Here is a 26,774-nt window from a genome sequence, read left to right on the forward strand (position 1 = left end):
AGCCATAGAAACGGCCTGTTCTGACTTCCGTCGACCGGGGTGCCCATAGGTTTGGCGGTGTCTACAGCTGCAGCCAGCGCAAAGCCAGCTCCTGATGGCGCGGTGCAGGGAACGAATGGCGCAGGTTTTGGGCATCGGGACCGACCGCTTTGGAGATGGAGCTGGGGGTAGCGCGAGCCTCTACTGGCCGGGCAGCCGTTGCAGGGAGGCTGCATCGAATCTGTGTGGAAACGGTTCCCACATTCTAGCTGTGCGCCAGCGAAGCAGCCAAACCTACAAGCATCGGAGTGTGCAAGAGCCGCCTGCACGCTCGACCCTGTGCCAAGCGGCGGTCGGCGGACTGTGGCCAGGGAAGAGGACCCCGCACCAGCATCAGGCGCGCGGTGCCTGCCAGTCCGCGGACGGCGACCGGTCGTGGAGGACGAGGACGAGGCCATGCGAACAGCGCGAGGGCCCGGTGATGACATCGTCTGTCGTGTTGTGTCGTGTCGTGGTGTGCAGCAGCCGTCGGCGGCAGGCGAGCCGTGCCATGGTGCGCATGGGCTGGCATGCAGCGCGAGACATGTCGTCGAGGGCGCAGCGCGGGGCTTGGCACCGTCCAACCGCTCGGAACGAGAGCGAGGATAACGATGAGTGTGCGATATGACCGTCTCCGTCGGACCCCCACGCCCGTGGACGCTGCTGGGTGCTGGGTGCTGGGTGCTGCGTGCTGCGTGCGAAGACGCAATGACCGGACGCTCGCTGCCACTGCCCGCCGTGCACGGCGTCGCCGCTGCTGGACGACAGCGCGCAATGCGACGGACGGCTTACTCCAACCACGCCCGCCCGCCCGCCGACGAGCAAACAGCCGCCCGAGGAGCCCTTCCGCCTCCAGACGTCAGCCGAACGTGCACGTGAGCACGAGTGAGACCACGTCGGCCACGGCGCCCGTTTGGGACAGCCGGGCGCGGTGGGGCAGCGCACATCGCCCGTCAGCTCTAGCTCTGGACATCACGTCGAACATGGCCGTTGTACCTGCACCCTTCCTCTCGTACCTTGCGGGGTAATCTAATGCCTCTGGACGCCGACAGGGCTGCTGGTCCTTGCAATACGAGAGCTGCCTCGACTCTCTGCCTCGACGTTGTGTGCCTACCGTAGCCTTGCTGGTCCGGCCTGACTCGTTATCAGAGCCAACAACGCGGGGGACCATGTGCATCCCGTCGCCTCTCTCTACTAGTAGTCCAAGGGCACCGGTTCCTAGTCCCTGATAGCAAAAGCGTCCTGCTGGCCTGAAGTTTCCCACGCTGCGGTTTGTGCTATTGAAATGTCTAAGATGCGTCTGCTAGCTAGCACGTCAGCCACTTGCTCCTGCCTGGCTGTTGACCGGCTTCTTTTCTAGACGCTGTACGCTCGACCTCCTGCAGCGTATCTAAGCGAACGGGTCCGGCATCTCGAAAAAGACTCTGCACCGGAATAACTCATGGGAGCGCACTATACAGCAACTCGGTAACCACTGATTCCACCACGACCCTCTGTCTTTCGCAATCGTGTATTCGATAGTCGCGCGCAGCTGGTCCCCTATCGAGGTTTGATCCGGCGTCTTCCTCGCAGACTGACTTCGAAACTTGCCGCAAGCCCAGCACAATGTAGTGGCTGTTGGCTGTTCCCCGCAAGTGACGGAACGACGCGAGATAATGCGCCAGGCTAGGCCGCCCAACATGCAGGAGCGGTGAAGGGCTCTGTTTGTGGATCGCGCCTCGTGTCTGTTAGTCATAGTCGCAATTTCCTCGCGCACTTTCAAGTCCAAATGTTGTCATTGTTGACAGGACGCCGCGTGCAAAAACATCTGTGAAGGCCGTCAATGTCAAATGTCAAGCTATCCCGGTCATCCTGGTCGGCCCGACTTCAAATTCCCTCTCTTCGGCATCCTCCCTGGGGATAAGGTTGTGACTTCATTTACTACGTGTGAGAGGAATACGAGCGAAGGACCGAGGTTGTGCGTTAGCTTGCTGCAAGCCGCGAAAGGAAGGCGCGTCCTTATCGTCAACAGGGTAGCTGTACGGGCGTGTCGCTGTTCTCATGGGGAAGGACTAGATTGAAACATGGAGGCGTCGACGGCGTCCTTGGACGAGGTTCGGAGGTGCTTGCGAACTGCGGAAGGTGCGAAGAGTCGCGAGAGAGTAAAGGGTGAGCATGATGACGCGGAATGCGAAGCAGCGTGCTGCACGGCGTGGTGCGGTCCTATTTCGTGGCGGCCGTCTCGAGGGCGACAGATTGGAGACATAGATGGGTGAGCACATGCGTGGGAGCGCTCCGATGCTGTCAAGTAGGGGCGATGGGCGAGGCAAGAGCTGGTTGAAGTTTCTCCGAAGGTGCGACACGCAGACAGGACGGTTGACCACGACACAGCGAGCATCAGTCCGACGCCATGCTCTTATATCTATCGAGAATAAGTACAATATGTAGAGTCCAATCCAAAGCAATACCATGTTAGCCCAACCTCAGGTCTGAGGAGAAACCCCAAGACGCGTCATTAGCTTAGCCTAATCGAGACACTCTGCCGCCTGCTTAACTTACAAACAACACAACTCCGACTTAGGATCTCTACACAGGCCCTAATCGAAGCCACTGGTGTCTGTCGTCATGTCAACAAGCCTACAATGGGCTGAGCGGCCGCCGATATTCGGAGGGCGCTCATGGCAATGGATTAGTACAGAACATCTCCCTTCGATGAGTGAGTCATGGGATACGAGCGACACCACCAACGTCGTGTCATTGTTCTCGGCATGCTCGATTGTTTTCGCGTCCGCCAGAGAAGCTTTTGAGAGCCTCGCAAACGCGACAAAGCGCGTCCATCAATGCATCACACAGTCTCAAAAGACGTGTGCAACCTTGAGTGGCGCACTCTGCCGGACGACTTGCATCGGTCACGACGGATCCACATGACAACCTCGTTCCGCGGAATGAAATGCTCACCTCGACTTCGACACCACAAATGGCCGAGATGCATGCTAAGACTGACATTGTTGACATTGACCTTGATAAGGAGATTGGCCTTCGGGCTCAGAAGGTGTAGTCAAACAGGGCACGGTTTTCTGATATGCTCCTTTGAATGAGACTTGTTTTGGTTGGTGGAATCGGGCATAAGGGCCTGTAAATGTCCACTGTCTCTTATCATCTTACAGTAGTACTTTCCTGGCAACATGTCAGAGTTACTAGCAATGATTTTATTCACGGAATCATTCATCGCACCTATAACCTCCAAGCAAAACGTTGACTGAAGTCTCTGTTTGCTCGAGCAGATACTGGGTTCACAATGATCTAGGTCAGGCTTTCCTATCGTCCTCTCAAAGATAACAGCAAGATCTGGAAAGGCAATAGAGGCTTCTTCGGATTTATTGGGTTTCGGCAAGAGAGCCTTTGAATCCTTGATTGATATAGTCTAGGGGTAACGTGACTTGCTGTTTGAAAAGGACGAAAACGATGGATTCAGTCAGTAAACCATCAGCAACGAAGTACTTGAACAACTTCCGACGAGTAGTATGACGTTTGTGTATTGCTAAATGTCATCACGTAGTTTACAAACATGACTTCCTGCCGAGTATGTCTTCAAGATGCCATCTGCGAGAAACTGCCCTATGCAGCTATTGCCATTGACACAAGCAAATTTGACTCGCCCAGCTTGCGTGTCGCAACCACCATCAAACGATGTCAAGCAGACACTTTCAACGGGTATATGATCCTTGTCAATTCCATGCATCACCACAGTACATTGACCTTTGCCTTCGGTCACCAACCGACCACTTTGAACAGAAACTGGAAGATAACAGCGAATCTACTCTAGATGTCACCTGATAATGCGAACGACAAGCCCTGTTCTCAAGCAACACTACGAGCTCGCATCGTCAAACTTTCAGTGGCTAAACTAAATACAATGCTTGAGGAGCCTCGCACCCAAGTTCCAACGGAAGTGGCCACAGAGTTATCACCGCCGCCACACACGAAGAGGCCCGCAACCGATATTCTGGAGAGCGAATTGAACAAGATAAAGAAAAAGGTTCGTGTCACAGCCTTGACCCATGCTGCAGCGATAATTGACCGTTGATAGCACGACGAGCGTTACACAGAAGATAGTGCCAAATGGGAAGAGCGCTATACAGAAGACTGCATGGTGATGATTGCTGCGAAGGAGATTTTTGATTGCATTTGCGGAGACAATATCAGACTCAAAAACCACAACACGACTCTGCAGCAGGAGAAGGCGCAGCTACAAGGTGATATGAAGAGCAGGGACGCAGTGATTATGTACAGAAACCAAGAGCTGGCGTCGACAAGATCGGATCTAGGTCTAGCAAACCAAAAGTGCGAGAGACAAGACAGGGAGATGAAGGAGATTTGGGGCAAGATTGGCACTCTTGAAGACGCCATTTACAAGCAGACTTTGGCGGCGACTGAAACAGAAGGGAAGCAGAAAGAAAAGGATGATGCAGCTCTGAGCGTCTCGCTCCGAAACGCAGAACAGGATCTGGAGGTCATGGAGTCACGGTTGAAGGGAAAAAGCGAAAGAATATCGACTTTGGAACTTTTGGAAGCCTTCGTCGGCAAGTTCATGGCAGAGGGCTCGAAGTTCATGGTGAGGCCAAAAGAGAAAGCTGCACCGTCCATACCTGCTGTGCGTACTGTCTCGCTTCCGTCTACTCGTGCTGCCTGTTTTACGCTGGCGCGTTGATAGACAGTCACCTTTGTTACGTTGCCGATGAGACGCTGAGAGAATGCTGGCAGAATTCCGGCTGACTCACATGAATGATGTAAGGTAGAGGGGCTATTTCCAATTTTCTGCCTGATCACTATGAAAAGGTGTATAGCTGGTGATGCTGAAATCGTGAGCCACTCGTAAGGAGCGCGTCTGCGTACAATAGGCTTACAACAAACCTTGGAAGGGCCTAGATTCTTCGACTGGGGCCAAAAAGGTTCTAGCTTCAAACCGAGATTTTGGAGAAGGAATTGAGACAATCGCCAGACCTCAAGAGCAAGCTCAGCGCCTATGACAAGATGAAGTAAGTTTACAAGGACATGGCCAAAGTCGCGTAGGGCTCGGACGAAGCTAAATCGTAGTAAAGAATCTCTATTCTTGGTGGAACAGAATATTAGCAAGCGGTCATCACAGGAATGCGGCTACCCGTACTCGCATACATGGAGGTCTGCGCATTTTTGCTTTTTCTGCCCGCGATCACCAGCTACAACATTTGACAGATTGAGTTGGACTTATAATTTCTCCATCGATGACAGGTTTACTCATCGATATATATTTCATGGTATGCTCAAGATCGGATTGTCATTTTCGTAAAGCCCCCTCCATGTATGTAGCCCCACCCGAAGGATGTTCAAGGTTACATAACTCCTCGCACAGTGCACAGGGGAAAAGATGAGAACTCATCGCGGCGAGCACACGCCGTGAACTTCCTGAGGCCCCTTCTCCAAAAAATTGCATTTGCCCACCTCACATCACCTAAGCAATTACCTTCTAGACCGTGCCTGCCTCGCCGCCGCGACGCAAACGCGCAGTCAACGAAACAAACAACACGTGCATAGGCGCCTCTCACCACGCGACTCTACTACCCCACCACCCCATGACAAGTGTATCATGGACATCGGCCCCGACAAGTCGCTGGTCATTATCCTGAAGCTGAGTGCCGCCAAACTCTCCGGTTTTCCACGTGCCCTCTCATTGGCAGTCGAACAGAGCAGGAAGCGCAAGCGAGGTTCTGCATATTCCCAGAATGGGACCAACAAAATTGAAACTGATGGCGGTAAGCTGGACGAAGGCCAAGACGAGATCGCAGATCAGAGCAAGAAGCGCAAAACAGACCATCGGGGGCCAATGAACCTCCAAGACGACATTCCCTATCTTCTTGATTTTGCTCAGAGGCTAAGTAATATGGTAAGATCCACCTGCAGAGCTGGGCAAACGTTTGAGTGCTTGAGTCACCCTAACGTAGCCCTGATATACTTAGGTCCATTGTACTTACATTTCCATATACGGGCTGTAGAGTACCATAGTTATCGTGTAGACACATTTGCTGACCTTGTACAGGAAACGTACAACACCAAGCGGGTCGCAGACCTTGTCGATTTAGCCAAGGCGAATGAGAGGGACAAGGAGTGACTTACCCTAAGGAATGACTATCTCGAATCGATGGCAAAGGCGGAGAAGGATGAGAAGCAGCGCCTTAGAGCCAAAAACGGCGAACTTCAGTTAGAAGCAGCGACGGGGAAAGACGAAAAGCGCCGCCTCGTAACTGAAATGGAAAACTGGAAAGCAGACGCAACGCTGCAGAAAGAAGCGAAGAACCGCCTGGCGGCCGAGAAAGAAGGTCTCGAGGTAGAAGCAGCGCTAGAGGGATGAGAAGAACCGCCTCGCAACCAAAATCAATATGCTTGAATTAGCAGCAAGACGAGATCAAGAAGAGAATGAGCGACTCGCGATTGAGCGCGGGAAGCTTGTAAACACGGCCACACACAATCGAAAAGAGTTTGAACAACTCGCATCAAATAACAGGCAATTGGCAGAGGAAAACAAGAAGCTGCAGAACGGAGACCTTCTGTGCGACCGAGCGTGGCGCATGATCGAGAGGAGAGACGAGAATATCCAGGACTTGCAGGAGGAAGCTGCAGCAAGGAAAAAGACGATCAAGGACATGGGAAAGGTGGCAAAAGCGAAGGAGAAAGGGATATCGGACTATGAGGCGGACACCTTGAGGCTGAAACAGACAATAGCGAGCGTGCAGCAGATGCGGGATGAGATGGTGGCTCAAAGGGACAACACGATTACTGATCTGGAGCAGGATATCGCAACGAAAGACGAGACTGTGACAGCGTTGAGCCAAGCGGTATCTAAGCTAGAGGATACCGCCGCAGCAAACAAGAATAGTATTTCCGATCTAGGGCAAGAGGTTATTGCGCGCGAGCAGGAATACACGGACTTGCAAGCATCATCGGGAAAGATGGTGGCTCAAGCGGAGGTTACGATTACCCAGCTAAAGGAGGATGCGGCTCAGATGGTCACTACGATCACCAATCTGAAGCAGGAAGCCACAGCAAAAGAAACGAATGTTGCTAAACTTATTCAAAAGCATAGCAGAATTCGCAGGTCGCTCAGGCGCTCATTGAAGGAGGTAGCACCGGACGAGACCGATAGCGACACGGAAGACACCCAAGTCGCACAGAGCCGTAGGGTATGACTCCAAGACGTTACTGTGTTGCCTGTCTTCGGGCTCAAGGAGGATAGGATCGCTAAACTTGAGACGGAAGAGGAAGCACGGAACAAAAAGATGACAGAGACGGTGGAAGAGCAGTATGGGAAGTTGAAAGAAAATCTCAACAACGGTGGGGTGTCAAACCTGAAGGCAGGGCGAGGCTAGGACGAGGCTTTTCGGTTCGTGCACTAGTGTATTTGAGATCCATGATATCTTCGAAAGGTACTCTGTAGTCTTCAAGTAGTACTCCGAACTCCAGTGGTATTATGCAATCAACATCCTGTCTCCACAAACTCACTGACTCCACCTCATAAAGCCAAATGCAGCATTCAGCACGACCCCCATGACTACCGCAACCTGCCTCCTCCTCGCCCACACCCCCTCCTCTCTAAACCCCAATGAAACGCCCCAAGCGGCCAAAAGAACCCCGTCAAATACCCCCAAAGCATATCGTCCAGCCCGCCCTCCTCAACGGCAAACCCCGCGCCCCACCCAGTCTCGGCCCCCTCTCCGGTCAACGCAGCAGACGGATCCGTTGCCGTCGAGTCCAGCCATCGGTCCTCCAGCGCGCGCATCTCGGCCGCCGAGGGCATTGTGTCCGGCGTGTGCGTATAAGACAGGTTGGTCTGGAATTGCGACCGCAGGGTGGCGACTTCCTGGGGCGTGAAGCCCGACGAGAGGAGCCGATCGAAGCCTTGTGGTGCCGCAGGCGCATTTGCGGTGCTGGAGCGTCGGCGGGGGCCATGGTCGCTGCCTATCGAGGCACGGCTGGCGCGGTGTCCGGAGGAGTGGGACTGGTATTGTGACTTCAGTGAGGCTTCAGTGTTTTCGGCGAGGGTGGCTTCGGCGGCGAGTTCGGAGGCGCTGAGCGCGTCGCCTAGGGAGCAGTGGATGTAGTAGCGCTTCACGTCGGGTGGGATGTCGGCGCTGTCTGGCATAGGGGAGACATCCCGAACCGGCTGCTTTCCCTTGCCCTTGCTATGTGGGCCATTCTCAGATTGCGCCTCGTCCCTTCGTGGAGGTGGCGGCGGAGGCGCTGGTATTCGTAGCGAGCTAGAGAGCGGCGTGGTGTCTGCGAGCACCTTTCCTGCATAGATGAGGCGCAGGCGCGAGGCAGCATTGCTGAAGGGTAGATGAGGTCTGATGAGCTGTTTTAGAGAAAGGGTCGTCGTGGTCCTCGGTGAATTAACAGCGAGAGGGAGGTCAGGTATCGATGATGCAAAACGTATGATCAGGTAAACGATCTGCTCGGGGAGATCCATTGCAGTAGTCATGCGGTGAATGGTTCCGGTGGAATCGAACGGATAGGCGGTCATCGAAATGCAGCCGTACTTTTGGTATGCCCCAAATTAGTGGCTCGCATGTTGCTCCATAAAGCGAAGCGGTTCTGTGGGAAAGCTATATGAGAGCTTCTGGAGTGTAGTCGCGACACGCGGAAGCCTTCCGAGGTAGCGTGATGACTTCCGCGCTAAGTCCGAAGCGTAAAGTATGGATAACGTACAAAGGCTTTGTACAAAAGTCTCTATACACGAGGATTCAGTCAGAGAGTCGCAATATTACCCAGAGGCTCTACTCAATCCAGCATAAAAGCGAGAGCCGGGCTTTAGGTGGAGTTGGGAATCTTGCCGTATCTGGATGGTCTATTCGGTCGAGCCTTGGCGTCTACTCGTCATCAGTAACATTCCATGTCGCTACAGATCGATTTGTAACCAGCCCACTACACCTCCGTTGAAACGTAGAAACTGACTTAACAATGGCTATCATTCACTTGGTGTTCTTTGCATGGAAACCGGATGTCTCCAAGGAGCAGGTTTATGAAGTACGTGTTATCTTTTTCATTGTAGCATGGATGCTCTGACCGTGTGATATCTAACATCTACAGGTTCTAACGCGTTTGCAAGCTCTAGAGCAGGACTGTATCCATCCGACCTCCAAGAAGCCGTACATTAAGTCGCTCAAAGCCGGCAGTAATAACTCCCCGGAAGGCGTTTCGGTATTGTCAACCCTGCCCATATGCTATACTCTACCTTGGCTGACCTTGACGTTAATGCAGGATCCCTACACACACGGTTTTGTGGTCGAGTTCGAGGGCGCCGAAGATAGAGATTACTACGTCGACAAAGATCCTGCGCATACTGATTTTAAGAGTTTTGTCGGACCGCATCTAGCGAGTGTGAAAGTGGTAGACTTTGAGCCAGGGGTGTTTTAGAATAGTACTTCAGCCAATTCTATGTTGGATGACATGCCAGTACATAACGCCGGGTATACGATGCAAGGCCTGGTGATGCTAATGCCAGAATATGTAATAATACAGTGGTCAGAAAGATCGATTTCTATCCCACGCTGAATGACTCGCCACATCCGCATTGTTCAGCTAGCTGTATGTTAGCGAATTTCAAAGGCTTCTTGTGGCACCCGACTTACTGATATTTGGGTTCTTGAAAACGAAGCGCTCATTAAGCTTATCCTCCAGCCAGTCCATTTCGCTCCCAATGATGTTCAACAATGCCTTGTTATCGATCAAGACCTTGACGCCATCCTGTTCAACCTGTTCGTCAAGCGGCGAAGGCTTATCCACATACTCCAAATGATATGCCAGCCCGGAGCAACCCTTTGCCTTGGTACCGATACGTATGAGCTTCGGTTCGGGCTGTTCGAGAAGCGCTCTCAAATGTGACACTGCCGACGGAGACAGCTTCATGACAGCTTTGCGCTTGCCGAAATTGTACTTCCGAGGTCTAAGAGGTCTGCTTGGTGCAGCCTGGCTCTTCTGTGCCTCGCTCTCGGGTAGGCTCACGCTCGGTCGCTCCTGCGTGGTAGCGGTTTTCCGTTGTTCTTGTGCGGTTCGTGGTGGGTAAGAGTTGTCCAGTTCTGGCTTTCCGCCGGCTATTGAAGTATCTGGAACTCCAAAGTTGCGGGGCGGCAGCTCGGGCTGCAAACTTGACGGATGGTATGCACTAGCGGTTTGCAATTGCCGCTTTGATGATGTCCGGTACGGCGCTGCGATGGAGAATGGGCGATAGCATTGAGGGCATCGGCGCGGAGCTGATGACTGAGGGGCGAATTTTGCGAAAGCGGCGGCCGACGAGCGGGCGAGCGCTCGAGATGTCCCCTGAAGAGACATGGTCGCACAGGCGGCGTTGCCTGATTAACTGCGCGAGGGAGGAGGAAGGAGGGACGTAGGGTGAAGTGCGCTGTCAAGGTTGCTGGTGTTGGAGGTCTTTGATCTCGCGTGGCTGCTATGTCATCCGTACGGGTTGTTCCGGCAGAGTAGGAGCGCGGCAAAGTAATCGCCGAGCACCCTATTGGTCAACGAGAAGCCGGAGCAGTTCACAGGTTCTGAGGTTCAGCACTCACTCCGCTGGTCACAGATGGGGTCAGATCGCACCAGCCAAACCGGATCATTTCCTTGGAAAAGTACTGTGTAATTAAAAAGCATCATTTGTCGAAGAACGACGTTGATACCACCGAACGTCCACGGGTTACACGAGCACGTGATGAGCCACGTGGGCAGTGCACGAGCCATCCATAAACGCCAAGATTCCGGACTATCGATAACGCACTGCCACAAAAAAATATAGGCGGGGCAAAAAGTGCATCATCTGAGGTAGGTGAACTTCCGACACTCGTTCAAGGTGGCTCTCCCGTACAGATTCAAAGCCGGTGGAAGCGGAAACATGGCGCCTATAACGACTCAGCACCACCACCGGAGCACTACAAAGCAGCCGCAAAAGACATTCAAATCCCGCCATGCTTCGAAGGGGGGCGCTGAAGGAACTGTCCAAAGGTAGGAAACTGTCACTGCCATGTTGATCGAGTGCTCACTTCTTTTGCTTTTAAGGTAAAGTAGAAAGCCTCGAGAAAGGCAGCCGCAGAACGCCCCATCAGCAAGTCGTGTCCAAATTCGACCGTCGGAACCGAGCGAAGCAGATGCGCATAAACAAGGACCACGAACATGCGAAGGTTACCAACGTCTTCAACGGGCAAGATGGTGCACCGAGAATTGTGGCTGTCATTCCACTATGCTCGGACGTGTCTGCTGCCGCTGCAGTCCAGAGCTTGAACGCAAGCTTGGACATCAACGAGGAAGTGCCCGACGCTGGCTGGACACGAGTGAATGTCGATCGATTCAAGCAAAAAGTACAATATTTGGTCGTCCAGCGCGATCTGTTGGCATCACTCGATGCTTGCCGAATCGCTGACTTTGTGGTATTCATACTTTCGGGGCAAGAGGAGGTTGACAAGGAGGGTGAGATTATACTCAAAGCAATTGAAAGCCAAGGCATATCGAACACCTTCACTGTAGTGCAAGCTCTCGACAAGATTGAGCCCGCGAAGCGCAGGCCGCAGGTCGTCGCCTCACTCAAATCGTACATCACCCACTGGTTACCGACGACCGAACGTGTATTCTCGCTCGACAACCGCCAGGAGTCTTCAAACTTAGTCCGATCGTTATGCACAACCACTACAAAGGGTGTGAAGTGGCGCGATCAGAGAAGCTACATGTTTGTGGAAGATGTTGCGTGGCCAGGGGGTAAGTCTGCTGCCAGTGAGGATGGCACCGGCGAGGTTGTCTTGACCGGCGTAGTTAGGGGACAGGGCTTGAAGGCAGACAGGTTGCTCCAGATTGGCGATTGGGGGGATTTCCAGATTGACAAGGTCGTTGCTGCTCCGTTAGAAAACCGCAAGAAGGCGAAGGATGATGCCATGGCAGTCGATTCCGATGACGGAGAGGACGTATTAGACCGCGCTGGTGAGGATCGGGATGATTTGGCCGACCTTGCCCCGGAGGAGACGATCATGGACGATGTAACCAACTATGCCCCGTCGGTAGCAGCCACCGAACGAAAAGGTGTGCTTTTGGACGATCATCATTACTTCTCAGATGAAGAGGAGGAAGACGCGCCAAAGCGTCCGAGACGACTGCCAAAGGGCACCAGCAATTACCAGGCCGCATGGTATCTTGACGATTGTTCTGACTCTGGTTCAGATCTCGAAGATTTCGACATGGAGGATGTTGATGAGACTAGTGGAGGCGCGCACGCTCATCCCGCCGACGGAATCGAGGGCATGGACGTAGACGGCAGGGCAATGACTGAAGCTGGTCCTTCAGAATATCCCCAATCCGAGATGTTCCTAGATCCAGCTCCGGAGGACGAAGCGGCTCAGATTGAAGCGTACAGGAAGTCGCGGAAGAATGAAGCGGAAGAAGACCTCGAATTTCCAGATGAGATCGAGCTCCACCCCAACGTCGATGCTCGAGAACGGCTGATCCGATACCGAGGTTTGAAGAGTCTCAGAGAAAGCGTCTGGGAGAAGGACGAGGACAAGCCATACGAACCCTCAGAGTGGCCTCGATTACTAGAAATTTCCGACTACAAAAGGACAGCCACGAAGTTCATGCGAGAAGCTTGGGCTGGTGGTGTCAAGCCTGGAACAAGAGTCAACGTTCACCTGCGTGGGGTGCCGCTCTCATGGCAAGGCTCAAGACCGATGGCGCTGTTTTCTCTCCTACGTCACGAGCACAAGCGGACAGCATGCAACTACAGCATGCTGCTCAGCTCAGAGTATGAGGGTCCGATCAAGTCCAAGACGGAAATCATTGCACAGTGCGGGCCACGACGGATGATCATCAACCCGGTAAGCTTCGCTATACTAACAATATTGATTTTCGACATCGATTGACACATTGTAGCTATTCTCCCAAGCGGGCAACACGCCCAATGACGTTCACAAGTTCGATCGATACCTCCACCCCGGTCGATCGGCAATCGCCTGCTTCGTTGGGCCCATTACTTGGGGCAATGTCCCCGTTCTCTACTTCCAGCGCACCTCCTCCCCAGCTTCTGATTTTGACTCCAACGTGCAGCCCGCCTCGATCCCCACTCCCAATCCCTCCCTCAGACTCATCGCCACCGGCACCTCCCTCCCACCATCCCTCAACCGCGTCATCGCTAAACGCATCATTCTCACCGGCCACCCCTACAAGATTAATAAGCGCATCGTCACCGTGCGCTATATGTTATTCAACGACAAAGACGTCAAGTGGTTCAAGAGCTTGCCGTTATGGACGAGGAGGGGCCGCAGCGGGTTCATCAAGGAGAGCCTGGGTACGCATGGTTACTTCAAGGCTACGTTCGACGGGAAAATCAATCCAATGGATGCGGTGGCGGTTAGTTTGTATAAGAGAATGTGGCCTAAGACGGCGAAGATGTGGCAGCCGTAGATGAACGGTGGAAAACGGTGGGGAACGGGTTGAGGACGATGAAATGACTTGATTTGATACCAATATATAAAATGAACTTTGTTTAGCGGTTCATGGAAGTCGAATTCGGCCATTATGAGGTGTCGCTGCACTTGTCGGGGGCAGAAAATAGGTTCACCGTTGGTTGCACTGATTGGCTCGGAGGGACCATTAAATACCAGATTAATCGAAAGAATAAAGGACGGAAGGAGGGTTTGAGGGAGCTTTAGCCGCACCTTCCGTCTCCCACTGCCAAATCTCCCCACAGAGATGCAGAGATGCACTCGCTGCGACCGTCAAGCTCCTTGTCTTTAGTACGTCTGCCATCGTGTTCCCGAAATATCCGCGATGAGGCAATGGCTGAGGCGTTCGTCTGTAGTGCGACGGGGGTGAGCCCCCTTCTTGATCTCTCGTACACGCTCGTTGTTCCTCTGGGGCCACTACTGCGCAACACAGCTACCTAATTGCAAGGTTTCCAAGCGATCACGGTACATTTACGTACCGACGTACTTTTTGATCGTATCCCATGGAGCCGTCTATCGACTTGTCACACCGGACACCGATCATCTTGAAGATCTTCAATTGAACAAAAAATGCTGATCTCTTGCACATCCTATATCCTCACTCACGAATACGACCAGCATGGTAGCATATGCACCGGTAACGGCAAATGATGCAGCCCTTCTTGTGTTTTTAAACAAAGCCATGCTGACGGCGAAAAGCAAAGTGTACTCCGCGATCAAGCATAATTTTGCTACGGAGTTCCCACCCTATACAGACTGATGATAGCCACGATAAGCAGGATCGTCGCGAGTGCCCTATTAACCGCGGCTACCGTGTACCATATGATGGTTCTTATAGATCGCTATTCATTCGAAAAGATCGTCGGTCTTCTGGTGTTGGAACATCCAGTGCTGTTGTAATGTTCTCGAAAGTTTGACTTCTTCCTCACCTTTTCCCAAGGCTATCAATTCTGCTTTGTCGTCTAGAACTTGATTGGCACGACCACTGTTGAGACGCATAGGGACGTCGTGCGCGTATGCCCAGCCCTCGAAGTAGTCGCGAAACGTCGTGAGAAAATTCTAGTCAAGTTCTCTGAAGTTGGGGATCTGTGCCTGTAAGAAGTCCAAGTGTAACTTCATGAGAGGGTGTTCTGCAAAACGCTCAGGATAATCCTGATTCGGAGCACTGGGATAAAGGTCGAAGTTGGAAGCGACAAGGTGGTCACAATGACGGGACCTATCGAAACCTCCTATCGGTTTTCCGGCGAGCGCGAAAGCCGACCATGTATCTTCATCTGCCCCCGGAATGTGTGCATGATGTCATACTAGCGATCCCTTCCTCAAGGCTACCAAGACCTTCTCCAAGCACATCTCTCGCATCAATAAGAGAATTGTGCAAGGTATGCTCAATCATCACGTCTTATATCTAGGTAACTCGGCACCACGATTCTCCGAGCTCGTCAATGGCATTCGGCAAGGAGGGCTTGTTGGATCAGGAGCTGAAGTTATGGCGATGGATGAAGACTATGCTCGGGGAGTGGGACCGCCAATCATAAGCAATGAGAAGTATCGAACGAGACTGCGCTTTGCTAACAGCACATCGGCGGACACCTCAGGCATGGTTCATGTGGTAGAATGCGAATCGCCGGGCCTGTGGCGAGCCCGATATACTGGCTGTATTTGCACGTCTTGAACAATATGGTATTTACCCCATTCGGTTGTAACAAAGACATAGTGCAAAACAACGTTGGCCGGAGTATCTTTCGAGTCATTTAGAATGCAATCGTATGGCGATGTCGTTCATTGTGCTAGGCCTGATTAGGCCTACCCTAGAATGGCTGCACCTGAGGAGCGAATCACGTGAGAACACTCCCACCTGGGCACCTGCACAATAGCCTCTAGGACGCGGCTACCACGGAACTGGCTTCAAGAGGCTCCCTCAAGCCAACATTTCTTTTCAGCGAAGTGCCTACCGTTACCCACGTTCTTTGTAAGCACGACTTCCGCTTCAGGATCTCATGTTTGCAAAGCTCTTCCTGACGTTCGCGATATAGGCTACATATAGGTACGCTGCGAATATCGCGACGATTAAGGTCTAAATCTCCCCTATAAAATCACAATAACCGAAAGCGACACAGAACACGATGCATATGCCGTCGGCAAGCCCGAGCGAACGCCATCCGCCTCTTCTTGCAGATGCAAATCTTTTTCCCCTCTGGCGTCGTATCCTGATTTGATGTTGGGCCCGCGGGATGCTCGAAGTCGGCGACCACAATGAACGCGAGCAACCGAAACCGAGTTACCTAGCTGCAACAGGTAACGACTGCCCGTTCGTTGTTATTGCGCGCGCAGGGCAATGTTCCAGAAAGGCTAAATGTGATCTGTGTTAAGCGATGAATTGAATTCGATTGTCTTCATGTTGGATTTGAACATCATTGACCGGTTCCTGCGAAAGTGCATATGGCTTCGGCGTGTACGAGACTAAGCCGCAATCGCAATGCTACCTATGAGCAAGACTCATGCAGACCGTGTGGACAAAGCCGAGTCGCATTACGTCCGAGATGATCCTGCTGTAATCCTGAGCAGTGCATGTCGGCGAACTTTGCGACAACAAGACGGCGAAGACACGCGATTCTGTAGCGTGTCCCACACCGCTCTGAAACACGAATCACTCGCAAATAGCACAATATGCACGCATACACAAGCTGTCGCGTTCTCTCTAGACGCGCTTTTCGACGATAACCGCAGATGTCAGGCGCAAAAAAAGCATGCAAAAACATTCGCAGAAGCCAGCCGCCAGGGTCTCGGGAAGCTATCGCGTGGGGACCACGTTCGTGCTAGCCTGGATTGGGGTATATTCATTAGGGCTCCAATGGTGGAGATCTCGGACGCCACAAGTTCAGCTCAAGCTCCGTGAGCTCCATAGGCCTACCCCGGCTAACGCATAGGGTTTTGCGTCTGTTCGGCGAGCAGGAACCTGTAGGCCCGGACTTGTCAACGACTTGGTTGTCATGGCGCTTTCCACAATGTCTCTGCATCGTATCGTCTTTCCACACACTTCACCTACAGTGACTTGCCAAAGAAAGACTGCAATAACGAACTGAGCATGTGCTTCCCATCGTGTCTTTGAGACCTCGGGATTGAGCTGACGCCATGTTCACACCCGTCGAAACGAGCATAGGAGCCATCTTGCTCCACCAGGCTACCAGCATACTCCTCTACAACAATGGCACCATTCTGGGAGCATCCGAGTACATGCGAAGGCTGGCATCGAGGCCTACGGTTGGAGTCGCAGCTTTCTTCGCTGGCATGGTCGCAAGTTTCCCACTGCTACGTGTCGTTCTCCCTGAGCTGCTCACCAAATATCCTCCTCCACCATCGACGTCAGGACAAGCTCTGGTAACTGTTGCGATGGGCTTGCTCGTCGGATGGGGAACAAAGGTTAGTATTCAAGAGCTGCGCATGCGGAAGAAGACATACTGACTGGTATAGGCGGCACACGGATGTACTTCTGGTCATATGCTTTGCGGACTCTCGAGACTGAACGCTCGCTCGGCACTTGCTGTAGCAACATTCTTCCCGCTGGCTATTGTAACGCACCACCTCGTGCATCCAACCCTCATGACCACAGTCTGCACGGGCGACCGCCCTTGCTACACGGCGACATATCCCACACAGGTCACCACGACTTTGCTAGTTACGCTCGCTGCCATTACCATCGCGGCTGGTCGGTTGATCCCTCGAATTGTCGCGAGACTGAGCGAGGACGCAAAGAAGGCGGAGGACAAAAGCGACGATACCTCCTTAGCGCGCCATGCAACCGAACTCCTCGCGGGCCTAGAATTCGGTCTTGGACTACACATAACACAAATGTCAAATCCTGCAAAGGTAGCGGCCTTCCTATCTTTTCCTCGGCTTGAGGTGTGGGACCCTTCCATGATGCTCGTTATAGCTTTTGGTATCCTTCCGAGTCTATTTGAGAACCTCTCAAAAGGCTTCAACAACCCGCCACGATTTACCAAAAAGTATGAGTTGGGAAACAAGACCATCGCTGATACCGACTGGAAGTTGGTCCTAGGAGCAGCGGCTTTTGGTATTGGCTGGGGACTCTCAGGTACTTGTCCCGGACCCGCGGTTTTGAGAAGTCTCGCGCAGCCTGCCTGGGGTCTACTGTGGATGGGAGGTTTTTGGTTTGGCGGCTTGTTCTTAGCAGATGAGCCTGAAAATTCAGGCATGTGTGGTTAGAACTTGAACATACTCTAGCTCAATCTATTCGGGATAACAGGAGTTCTGGCTGTGTCGTTCTACGCAACGTCGTAACAGAAGAGCAAGCTACACAATGGGAGGAAAAATTAGCCGACTACACAAACCGCCACAAGATTAGTGGCACTCCAAAGTTCTGGAGTCTGTACTGGACGCCTCCGCAAGTGCAAATCCGCAGCCACCCCAGAGTCATGGAAGCTATGAAATGCATGAGCCAGCTGTGGACGGTAACATGTCCTTCAATACCCATCGACTTGGCAAGCCAAATTGCCTACTCCGATCAACTCCGCATCCCGCTACCTTCGGAAGGCAGCTAAGTATGTCCTATCAACTCACTTAGACAGCGGTGCGATCGAGCGTTGGGAGGACGAAGCCAATCGGTCCAACTATGCCGCCATCTTTGAAGGAAATCAGCAGGCATGGGATGGTTGGGTCGCTGACAAGCGCATTGATCCTTAAGTGACTTGTACCCCAAAGGCAGTCCCTGCTCGTGCTGGCGCTCGATTGTAGGCTTGCATCTTGCTGTCACATTGCAATACCAGGGAGGGCACATTGCGCTTGCTTCCGAGCCTCAAAGCATCTGTCGCATACATTATGCTGCGCTCGGTATTTGTGAACGATGTGTTCGACGATAGCCAATCGACGTTTCCTGGAGCTACGTCTGGACTGACTCAATCTAAACCTACTACTGACCTCCATCCACATTTATTCATGGAGAAGTCGGTTGTGGGGATACCGCCGGTCCGACCAGAAGATTACGCGTTCTGGCATTACGATCTCGTCCACGAAGTTGACAAGTCCCACCACCCGGGCCTAAGGAATTTAATCGCTGTGTATCATCCTTGCGTTCCTCTGACGTCTTACAACATCGATAGTCTAGTCCACGTACGTGATGCGTTTAGTAATTGCGATGTTCCTCGTGACTTTGCTAGATCACAGTCATTCAATGGGCACGAGCAGGAGCATGATGATCATGCGGCTAGACGCGTGAACATCTTGAGCGACGCAGGTCTGAGAGCGATAGGCTTGAAGCCGTTTGATGTGAAGGAGGATGCATTGGCTGATGTTCAGAGAGAGGTTCGACAACTCGCCAATGAGAAGCTTGGCTTTGCGTAGGTTGTTGAGTTTTTAAGCTTGTCTGCGTCTCAATTCTACTGTGTTTGTAATTCACTTTGGATGATATGTCTACAGTATACCAGCACTCAACGCAAGCAATACCTATGATAGCTTTCAACGCAATCTAGAAATTTACCAATACTGGTTCAAATGCCCCCCGATTTCCATGACACACAAGTATCGCGCATATAAGCCCGGATAAGAGGCGATAAGGTTCTCGGTACTCGCATACAGTCGCTGACGCCTAACGCCAGTTTGTCACTCCGACAACGTGATTCTCATTGCCAGGCACCGTCTGCCACCCTGCTAAAGATTAGCCTCCTTGTATATGAAGATCTTCCGTACTTACCAGCCGTGTCCTGTTTTTCGTTTCGACTGCAATTATCAAGGACCCAAATGACGGCTTGTGCCACTTCTCCGCTACCATTCCAATATCAGTGCACTGATATAAGCATGTGACCGACGTAGATATATACTCACCACGTATTGATCTGAGAAACGTTGGTACGGCTCCAGCTATGTATTGCAGCTGTTATACCTCCACCATCCCGCCACGCTGCGCAGTGCAATCTGCCTGGACCGTCGAGATGATCCACGCTGTTGCAAGACTCGGAGGCTGATATGGTGTTCAGTTTAGCAGCGCACTCCCTGACGCCGTCAAGAGCCCCGTAGGCATCGTTGGGACCGCAGGTACCTTTGGGCCAGTCACCACCCGGGTTGGATATGAGTAGTGGGTCGATGAGGCTTGCGCCACCCCCTGAACTTTTTCAAGGTAAGGTTGAAGATACCCAGCGTGTGATTGAATATGACCAATGACTCTGGTAATAAGTCTGCTCGTGCATCCGACACGGCAGAACCCAGCGTACCCACCAGGAAGGCAAAGAAGAAGATTCTATCCGCATACATATGGGTGAACCGTGACGATGTGAACTCTTTAGAGTGTAGGGAGTGTGCGAGCGAAGAAGCAAAGCGAGCCTTCGCTGATGAAAATAGTACGTTCTCATGGACAGCGTGACCACGGTACACTTGACGTATATGGTGTACTGTGAGCGAACATGGGTTACCTTAACACATTGATACTCATGATCTGGCATTGGTCGGCCAACGTGTTCGTCCCACCGCTGACTGGTAGGTAATATTGACTTTTGTGGATATTGCTGGCCAGTCCTCTCATATAGCTCATTTCGTAGTGGCGTCGCAAAGCTACTCACACTAGCTACCTGAGTTGTCTCAAATGCAGGACAAGCAATTTGCAAGTATTTAATGATGGCGATGTGTTAGCAGGAAAGTCCCTATTGGATGAATGTGCCATATATGCGGCTTCTTTTTTCTCTAGACTCCATAAGCCACACTGAACATTATTAGCACTTTCCGCAAAGGGCTGGCCTTTCCCGGTTGTAAGCGTTTCTGTGCTTCTCGCGACAATGCGCCTCTTGATCGTACTTTCCCTTACTTGCCTCAGTCTTCTACCTCGCCCATCCTCACGCAACTGCAACCCTCTAACAATCAGACCGCATGATTCCCACCGCCCCAGCCCTAGGATTCCACTTGCAACAGGCCTCGAAGATGTTCTCTTGGTCCGACACTACACACTCAGCCGCGCTACTTATATATTTGAGCAGTTCATCTTTCGTGATAAGGTGACAGCAGAAACTTGTAAGATTGTCATTGGCCTCGTTCGGGTTGGCGCCGACGCATTTGCAGGCGAAGGTAGAAACGACGACAAGGGAGAAGCAATTGAGGGCGAGGAAGGATGGAAAATATGCCATAGCTCTCAGCGTTGAGTGATGCGAAAGGTTTCATCTATAGCGAGGCCGCGGTGGAGAAGTGAGCGGAGGGTTAGGAAAACTCGATGAGCTACGGAAGGGGCTGCGACAACCGAAACTGTAAGATTGTGATGGCCAGCGCGCGGTTGAACGTGCGCCTGATATGGCGGGTACACGCTTGCTGGGTGAGGGCTATAGATGAGGGTTACTCCATCACAGTATTACAGACGGCAAGCACGGTAACGATAGAAACGTGTGGAGGCCCGGTACATGACAAGGCAGCTGTGCCTCCCGCGGATTGTATTATCCTGAATGGGAAAGAAAGTAGTTACATCTCGGTGCGCTATTTTCAATGATTGTGTTGCGCTATCCAAGCAACGGCTATGATCGATTACTGGTATTCCAAAAGACCCAAAGAGAAGTGGTGGTTCAGTTGCCCAACCCATGTATCTCGCTCAGTCCACCCTCACTCTTACGGCGTCGCTACAGCCGCACCCGTGGCAAGAACCTCCTCTTTAGGAATATTTATCCTCATCGCCTCGTCCCTAACCTTGTTCGGCCCCCTCCCTTCCCCCTTGGCGCATTCAAATTGTACCCCGGTCCCTTCCTGTCCCTCGTCGTCCCTCTCCCTGCCCACCCGGTCCCCTGACATTTTCGGTTTTCCAGAATAATCGCAGCGCCCGTGCATGTTACAGAAGCCAGTCTTGCATTTGTTGTTGCTGCGGCATTTCATGCCGAGGCAGCCTTCGGTGCAGAGCTTGCAAAGGCCCCAGTCGCAGTACTGATCTGCGTCGCAGTTTTGTGCATTGGTACAAGGATTCCCTCGGGGGCTATGAGAGGAGGGCAGAGCGCAAAGAGGTCGGGGTGGATTGAGGAAAGCGTTTGCAGTGTCGGGGTGGCATTGGGAGTCGATAGAGTTGGCTGCTATAGGGTCTCGACGAAAGGGATTGTGCGAGTTGTATGTGCTATCTTTCCGCCGATCCCAGGGTTGTATTGTTGCTCGTTCTTTGCATGGTTGGCAGGATCCAGCTGCGCATTTTAGATGTTCTAGGCAAGGTTTCTTGCTGTTGCAGGCGTCTCCTACTTTACCTGGTTGCGATTCAGAGGGCCGTTGACAGATGCTGTTCTTGCAGAGGAAATCGGGGCGACAGCCATCCGCGGCGTCGCACAAGTGGCCTTCACAGCCGAAAGTGCAGGAGCTTTGCTCGGGGATGTATGTGTTTAGAGGGAGTGTAGTCAGGTTGGAAAGGCCTCCGGACGGCGCTGCTAGGTATTTTGACCAGTTGAAGTTGGAACGTGATCTGAAGGCACGGCTGAGAACGTCGCTCAGTGCACCAATGGCAGAGTTGGAATCCCTCAAGATGCTGACTTTGGGCGTGGTGCCTTCGTCTTTGAACGTGAGATGTGAGTATATCTGTCCTTGATCAGAACTCGTATAGTCAAGATTTTGTGGCTTTGAAGCTTACCCAGGGAATGCCGCGGTAATTGAGAGCGTTTCCTTGATCAAAGATGGCCTGCTTCTTGTAATTGAGGCCGAGATTGGTGTTCTGATACGACCACTCCTCAACAAGGAGCAATTTGTTATCGATAGCGCGACCAGTGAGGGTATCGCCAGGAAGGAATAGCTTCGCCCAAGGAGTGCCTGCAGTTCCTTCTTCGCCTTGCCCAAAGTAACCATGGATACCGATCACATCGACAGCCGGGCAGTTCCAGGCAGAATCGGGAAAATTTTGAATGCCATCTACCGTTTGTGGTCCAGAAATGCCGCCCGTTATGACAGCGATGTTGTTTTCACCGAGACCTAAACCATCTCTGAGATGCGTAGCAATCACGCAAAGCCACGATTCTCCGGCAGGAATAGGCCAAATACCAGACCAGGGCTCGTTCTGAACGTCAACTCCCTATATCTGAGTTTAGCTTACGAACCGTTCAATAGTCGTGATCTAGTTGACGTACCAGGATAACTTCGCTCAACTCGCTCCACGGTCTGCCGCCAAAGTTCTTGGACGCATAATGCCTAAAAAAAACTTCCAAGCGAGTTTTGTAGTACGTTCGGTCTGTAAGAGGTCAGCAGTGAGACTCCTGATCGGCAATAAATTGGCGTACATTCTTCCTGGCTGTAAAAGTCTAAAAAAGCACCGTTGAGCTGCTTGCAATAGCCATCGCATGGCACATTATTGGAACCTCGAAGAGCATGTGCATCATGCGGTGCGATGATGACCTTGATTTTGCCTTGGCCACGTGAGCAGGAACATCAGAGCTAGAATATCTGGACCAACCGTAAGAGATACGATGAATGGCAGCTAAAGTATCATCAAATTGATTCAGCAGAGCTCGATCAAACTCGCCTACTTCCGGTTCAGGCTGAATGCATTTAGTACGCAAAGCATAATAATTTCAAAGGCTCTACTAACATCTGCATGATGCTCGTCTCCTCGGACTGAATACAATCAGCCCATTACTTAGAAGGGAACGTAGTGCGATAGCTTACTGAAAAGACGAATCACCCTGGCATTGGTCTTAACGATGGCTCGAATGACCTCTTCGCGATACGTGGGTTCCAAAAATTGAAGCTGTGGGAAATTTACGCCACCGAAAGAATGGTTGTCCGCCGTAACTCTCAGGTCAGCAAGCGCGACATTCATCAGCGCAGCAATCGGAACCAGCGACCCTATAAACTTTGTGAGGTACATTATGCCGATCTGAAGTGCGAAGACGACGGATGCCTTCCACACATCTTCCAGAAAGCCATGTTGTTATAACGTATGCCGATCTCTTCTGGCCACGTATAGATGGTACCCTATAGCCACATGTTCCTGGCAGGCGTTAAGGTCTGATCGCTATGCATCGTAGATTGAGGCTGTTCATATAGATTAATTGGATACCGCCATTGGCCAATAGCCGTCGATGAGAGGTTCAGGATGATGATCGAGGTTGACGTAAAAAGCGGAACGGTACGGTGGCCTCCGAGTAGGTAACTCCATGCGATGAAATAGAGAAACAATTGTGATCTCTTGTGGCAGATACATTTGAAACGTTTCAATGGGATGAAGATTCACGGTTCGCCAAGAGATGCTAGCTAGAATCGCGGTTGGTGCGGACCGGATGATTCTCATTGGCGGAACAGTTGCTGTATAACCCGTTTGGAACCGAAACACGACTCAGCTTTGCTATGTAATGTACTCATTCGACATAGAATGCACCCCGACTTGTTCACAAAATTACTATAAGGGCTGGATAGAGCCGGCTCCTTGCTGGATTCCATCCGGATTCTGGAATAATTCGAAACGTGATTCGGATGTTGCTGCTCGTGATGTTTTTGACTGACATCCACCCAAGCTTGTGGAGAAGGTTGGTGCGAGCCAGGCCCGTTGAAGCTTCGAATGAACCTTCGCTCGCGGTACACAGGATGGGACTTCTTGAGGCCTCCTTACTCAGGAGATAACGGACCATGTAGCTGCTTTTGTAGGCGACTGCTGTGGGACCTTAGCCATGCGCCCCAGGTCGCTCGTGAATACTTTCAAGCAGGCCCCAAGGCGCCTAATCTGCACAAGAGTGTATATTGGAACCATCGGCGACCCCTCATCCTGCTGATCTTGCACACACAGCCTCAAGCCTCTTCAGCGTAGCGAGCACTTCCTCGCCGATGTCTTCTCCACCCGCCGTCTGCGGGAAGGTCCCTTTTCGTAGGTCACTAAGCGCGCTGATAGTGTCCTGGACCTCAACCAAGGCAGCATGATTCTCCAGCTCGATTCGGGCAATCTGTGATTCGAGACTTGCGCAGGCTTTTTCAATACTGGCGTGAACGGTCTGGAGCGTGTGCGGTTTCCTACCGTGGGCACCAGAGAACTAGCCAATGTCAGAGAACGATATAAATGCTGAAGACCTAACACACCTCTCCTTCCATCTGAAGCGCAATGGAGTCCAGTCCGGCTACATTGGCCTCGTCGACCTGACGACGCTCCCGGGCGTACTCGCGCCTCAATTGCTTTGATCGTTTGACTTCTAGCGCGATGTCCTGTCGCACGGCTTCAATGTCTCGTTCTCGAAGCGTATACAGCTCGTGATATAGTTCTTTGACGGCGGGGTTTGAGCGGTGGCCTTTGGGGAAGATGTCGGTGAACTGGCGCAGTGTCATGAAGTCGCGCAACGACGCGGGCGCGACGAGGAAGTCGGAGAGTAATTTGGCCTCTGTGGACGGCATTTCGTAAGGTCCTTTGGGACTGATCTATGTCAAGTGGGAGGATATGCGAGCCATGAAGCTCCCACAAAGTGTACACATTGGTGACGCCTTCTTCGGTGGGGGAGAGATGAGCCTAGGGCTGATGAATGCCTGCAGTCGCGTCGCGAAAAGGTCCGTGCTCAAAGACTAGAGCACTCAAAACGCCTTTGTTACCACCACCATCACGTTTTTGACTATCGTTGGCCAGGTCCATCCCCGAAAATCGGCTTCCTAAGTCTATACAGACTGACTGACACGTCTGAACAAGTGGTTACGCATCCATTTGGCAGGCAAATACGTGTTACGTGGTAGCGAGGACCAACGGCCCCCTAGACTCGACTTGATTGCCTCGACTTCCCTTCACTTGTACTTTTCTCAATAACAACAATTCTCCGCAGTCATGGCCCCAGCACCTGCAGTAGAGGCACAATTCAAGAAGGACGAGAAGGCTCTCTGTTTTCATCATGAACTGATGTACGAGGCTAAGATCATTGAGGTATCGTCGAAAGAGGAGGCTGAAAAGAAGAATGGCTACCAGTATAAAGTCCACTACAAGGGATGGAAGAACACGTAAGTCACCTTTACCTCTCTGAGACTACTTCTGCCGGACCTGTGTGGACTCTCTGCCCGCGTCTCGTTTGCCCCTCACACCTGCCTCGATCTTGCGACCACTGCAGCAGCAGTGCGCACCTAATATCCACCCAACACTCGTCACCTTTGTCTTCATCTCTCATCACGAACTTGCTCTCGATCAAAAGCTGACTCAATTAACCTTCCGCAGCTGGGACGACTGGGTGGAGGAGGACCGGCTCCGCAAACTTACTCAAGAGAATCGGGAGTTGGCCAACTCGCTTCGACACGCGGTGCTCGAGCAACAACGTGCCCAGAGAGCTCAAGCTCAGCCTGTGAAAAAGAAGACGCAGACTTCAACGCGCGGAAGCGAAGAGCGCCAGACACCAGTTCAAGCTGCCCCACCTCGAGGCCAGAAGAGGATGCGAGATCAAGATCTTGAAAAGGTGAGTGTTCGATCTTACGTGCCAGAAAACTATGATGTGGCCTTAATTAGACCATGTGACATTGGCTGACCTCTTGGAGGAGGAGGCCTTCACCTCCCGTCGCGCCGTCAGGATCCTCATGCCTGACAGGCTGAAGAGCATCCTGGTCGACGACTGGGAAAACGTGACGAAGTCACTGCAGCTCGTGTCGCTACCTGCAAAGTATCCTGCTGGCGTCATTCTCGACGAGTATTTCGCCTATGCGACAGCACCAGGTATGCGCAGCAACGCCGAGTCCGAAATCCTCCAGGAGGTTGTGCACGGCCTGAAGGAGTACTTCAACAAGGCACTTGGCCGCCTTCTTCTCTATCGGTTCGAGCGGGAGCAATTCTTCGACATCTACTCGGCCATCAGCCTCCCCACTGGCGACCTAGCTGGGAAGCAGGTAGCGGACATCTACGGCGGCGAGCATCTGCTTCGTCTGTTCGGTAAGCCGCAATTCTGCACCTCGTCCACCTTAAACACTCCGATACTAACGGGACTAAGTTTCGATGCCAGAACTCATTGCGCAAACCAACATGGACGTCCAGGCTGTGAACAGACTGCGAGAGGAACTCGGAGCCATGACGCATTGGCTTCAGAAGGAGCCACAGGTTACCAACTTCTTCCAATCAGTCTATGAAAGCCCTGGATCGGCCTACATCGAAAAGGTCAAGACTAGTACCTAGACCTTGCTCCTGCGTCTCGGCTCATCGGGACATTTCATTGCTCTTTCCTTTGAGGCCTAGAGAATATCCCAATGACTCTCTAGCCCGTGCGACCTACCGCTCATGTGCTGCTATAGGTTTCCCCAACTTCGTGGAACACCTTGTATCATTATTCCTTGGGTTCAAGGCGTCTCGGCGGTCAAGGTTCGGTTTGTTTAGCTCGA

At 52.2% G+C, this 26,774-nt stretch overlaps 11 protein-coding genes across 11 annotated transcripts; 7 read left to right on the top strand and 4 right to left on the bottom strand.

Annotated features, from left to right (window-relative positions):
* Nucleotides 1–3,913: 3,913 nt before the first annotated feature.
* N0V89_004249 (uncharacterized protein) lies at nt 3,914–5,040 on the top strand (the record flags this gene model as incomplete). Its single annotated transcript, XM_056213037.1, has 3 exons — nt 3,914–4,036; nt 4,088–4,651; nt 4,957–5,040. The coding sequence occupies 3 exons, from the start codon at nt 3,914–3,916 to the stop codon at nt 5,038–5,040; spliced, it is 771 nt and encodes a 256-aa protein (XP_056073345.1).
* A 583-nt stretch (nt 5,041–5,623) lies between these two features.
* Nucleotides 5,624–6,385, top strand: N0V89_004250 (uncharacterized protein; the record flags this gene model as incomplete). The annotated part of the gene is made up of 3 exons (XM_056213038.1): nt 5,624–5,920; nt 6,074–6,106; nt 6,185–6,385. The coding sequence occupies 3 exons, from the start codon at nt 5,624–5,626 to the stop codon at nt 6,383–6,385; spliced, it is 531 nt and encodes a 176-aa protein (XP_056073346.1).
* A 28-nt stretch (nt 6,386–6,413) lies between these two features.
* Nucleotides 6,414–7,400, top strand: N0V89_004251 (uncharacterized protein; the record flags this gene model as incomplete). The annotated part of the gene is made up of 2 exons (XM_056213039.1): nt 6,414–7,214; nt 7,260–7,400. The coding sequence occupies 2 exons, from the start codon at nt 6,414–6,416 to the stop codon at nt 7,398–7,400; spliced, it is 942 nt and encodes a 313-aa protein (XP_056073347.1).
* Nucleotides 7,401–7,582: 182 nt separating this feature from the next.
* N0V89_004252 (uncharacterized protein) lies at nt 7,583–8,497 on the bottom strand (the record flags this gene model as incomplete). The annotated part of the gene is made up of 1 exon (XM_056213040.1): nt 7,583–8,497. One exon carries the CDS (start codon nt 8,495–8,497, stop codon nt 7,583–7,585), a length of 915 nt encoding a protein of 304 aa, XP_056073348.1.
* Nucleotides 8,498–8,988: 491 nt separating this feature from the next.
* On the top strand, nt 8,989–9,444 carry N0V89_004253 (uncharacterized protein; the record flags this gene model as incomplete). The annotated part of the gene is made up of 3 exons (XM_056213041.1): nt 8,989–9,054; nt 9,118–9,228; nt 9,289–9,444. The coding sequence occupies 3 exons, from the start codon at nt 8,989–8,991 to the stop codon at nt 9,442–9,444; spliced, it is 333 nt and encodes a 110-aa protein (XP_056073349.1).
* A 124-nt stretch (nt 9,445–9,568) lies between these two features.
* Nucleotides 9,569–10,359, bottom strand: ISA1 (Iron-sulfur assembly protein 1; the record flags this gene model as incomplete). Its single annotated transcript, XM_056213042.1, has 2 exons — nt 9,569–9,609; nt 9,660–10,359. The coding sequence occupies 2 exons, from the start codon at nt 10,357–10,359 to the stop codon at nt 9,569–9,571; spliced, it is 741 nt and encodes a 246-aa protein (XP_056073350.1).
* Nucleotides 10,360–10,985: 626 nt separating this feature from the next.
* On the top strand, nt 10,986–13,461 carry TSR1 (ribosome biogenesis protein tsr1; the record flags this gene model as incomplete). Its single annotated transcript, XM_056213043.1, has 3 exons — nt 10,986–11,022; nt 11,077–12,875; nt 12,931–13,461. The coding sequence occupies 3 exons, from the start codon at nt 10,986–10,988 to the stop codon at nt 13,459–13,461; spliced, it is 2,367 nt and encodes a 788-aa protein (XP_056073351.1).
* A 3,173-nt stretch (nt 13,462–16,634) lies between these two features.
* On the top strand, nt 16,635–18,061 carry N0V89_004256 (uncharacterized protein; the record flags this gene model as incomplete). Its single annotated transcript, XM_056213044.1, has 3 exons — nt 16,635–16,922; nt 16,974–17,595; nt 17,805–18,061. The coding sequence occupies 3 exons, from the start codon at nt 16,635–16,637 to the stop codon at nt 18,059–18,061; spliced, it is 1,167 nt and encodes a 388-aa protein (XP_056073352.1).
* A 3,489-nt stretch (nt 18,062–21,550) lies between these two features.
* N0V89_004257 (uncharacterized protein) lies at nt 21,551–23,319 on the bottom strand (the record flags this gene model as incomplete). Its single annotated transcript, XM_056213045.1, has 7 exons — nt 21,551–21,655; nt 21,711–22,040; nt 22,093–22,527; nt 22,583–22,683; nt 22,906–22,990; nt 23,041–23,066; nt 23,118–23,319. The coding sequence occupies 7 exons, from the start codon at nt 23,317–23,319 to the stop codon at nt 21,551–21,553; spliced, it is 1,284 nt and encodes a 427-aa protein (XP_056073353.1).
* An 889-nt stretch (nt 23,320–24,208) lies between these two features.
* On the bottom strand, nt 24,209–24,830 carry N0V89_004258 (uncharacterized protein; the record flags this gene model as incomplete). Its single annotated transcript, XM_056213046.1, has 2 exons — nt 24,209–24,475; nt 24,522–24,830. 2 exons carry the CDS (start codon nt 24,828–24,830, stop codon nt 24,209–24,211), a joined length of 576 nt encoding a protein of 191 aa, XP_056073354.1.
* A 418-nt stretch (nt 24,831–25,248) lies between these two features.
* Nucleotides 25,249–26,571, top strand: EAF3 (Esa1p-associated factor; the record flags this gene model as incomplete). Its single annotated transcript, XM_056213047.1, has 4 exons — nt 25,249–25,418; nt 25,630–25,864; nt 25,944–26,331; nt 26,390–26,571. 4 exons carry the CDS (start codon nt 25,249–25,251, stop codon nt 26,569–26,571), a joined length of 975 nt encoding a protein of 324 aa, XP_056073355.1.
* Nucleotides 26,572–26,774: the final 203 nt, after the last annotated feature.

This window comes from Didymosphaeria variabile (assembly GCF_027946475.1).
Source record: "Didymosphaeria variabile strain IMI 356815 chromosome Unknown scaffold_3, whole genome shotgun sequence".
NCBI lineage: Eukaryota > Fungi > Ascomycota > Dothideomycetes > Pleosporales > Didymosphaeriaceae > Didymosphaeria > Didymosphaeria variabile.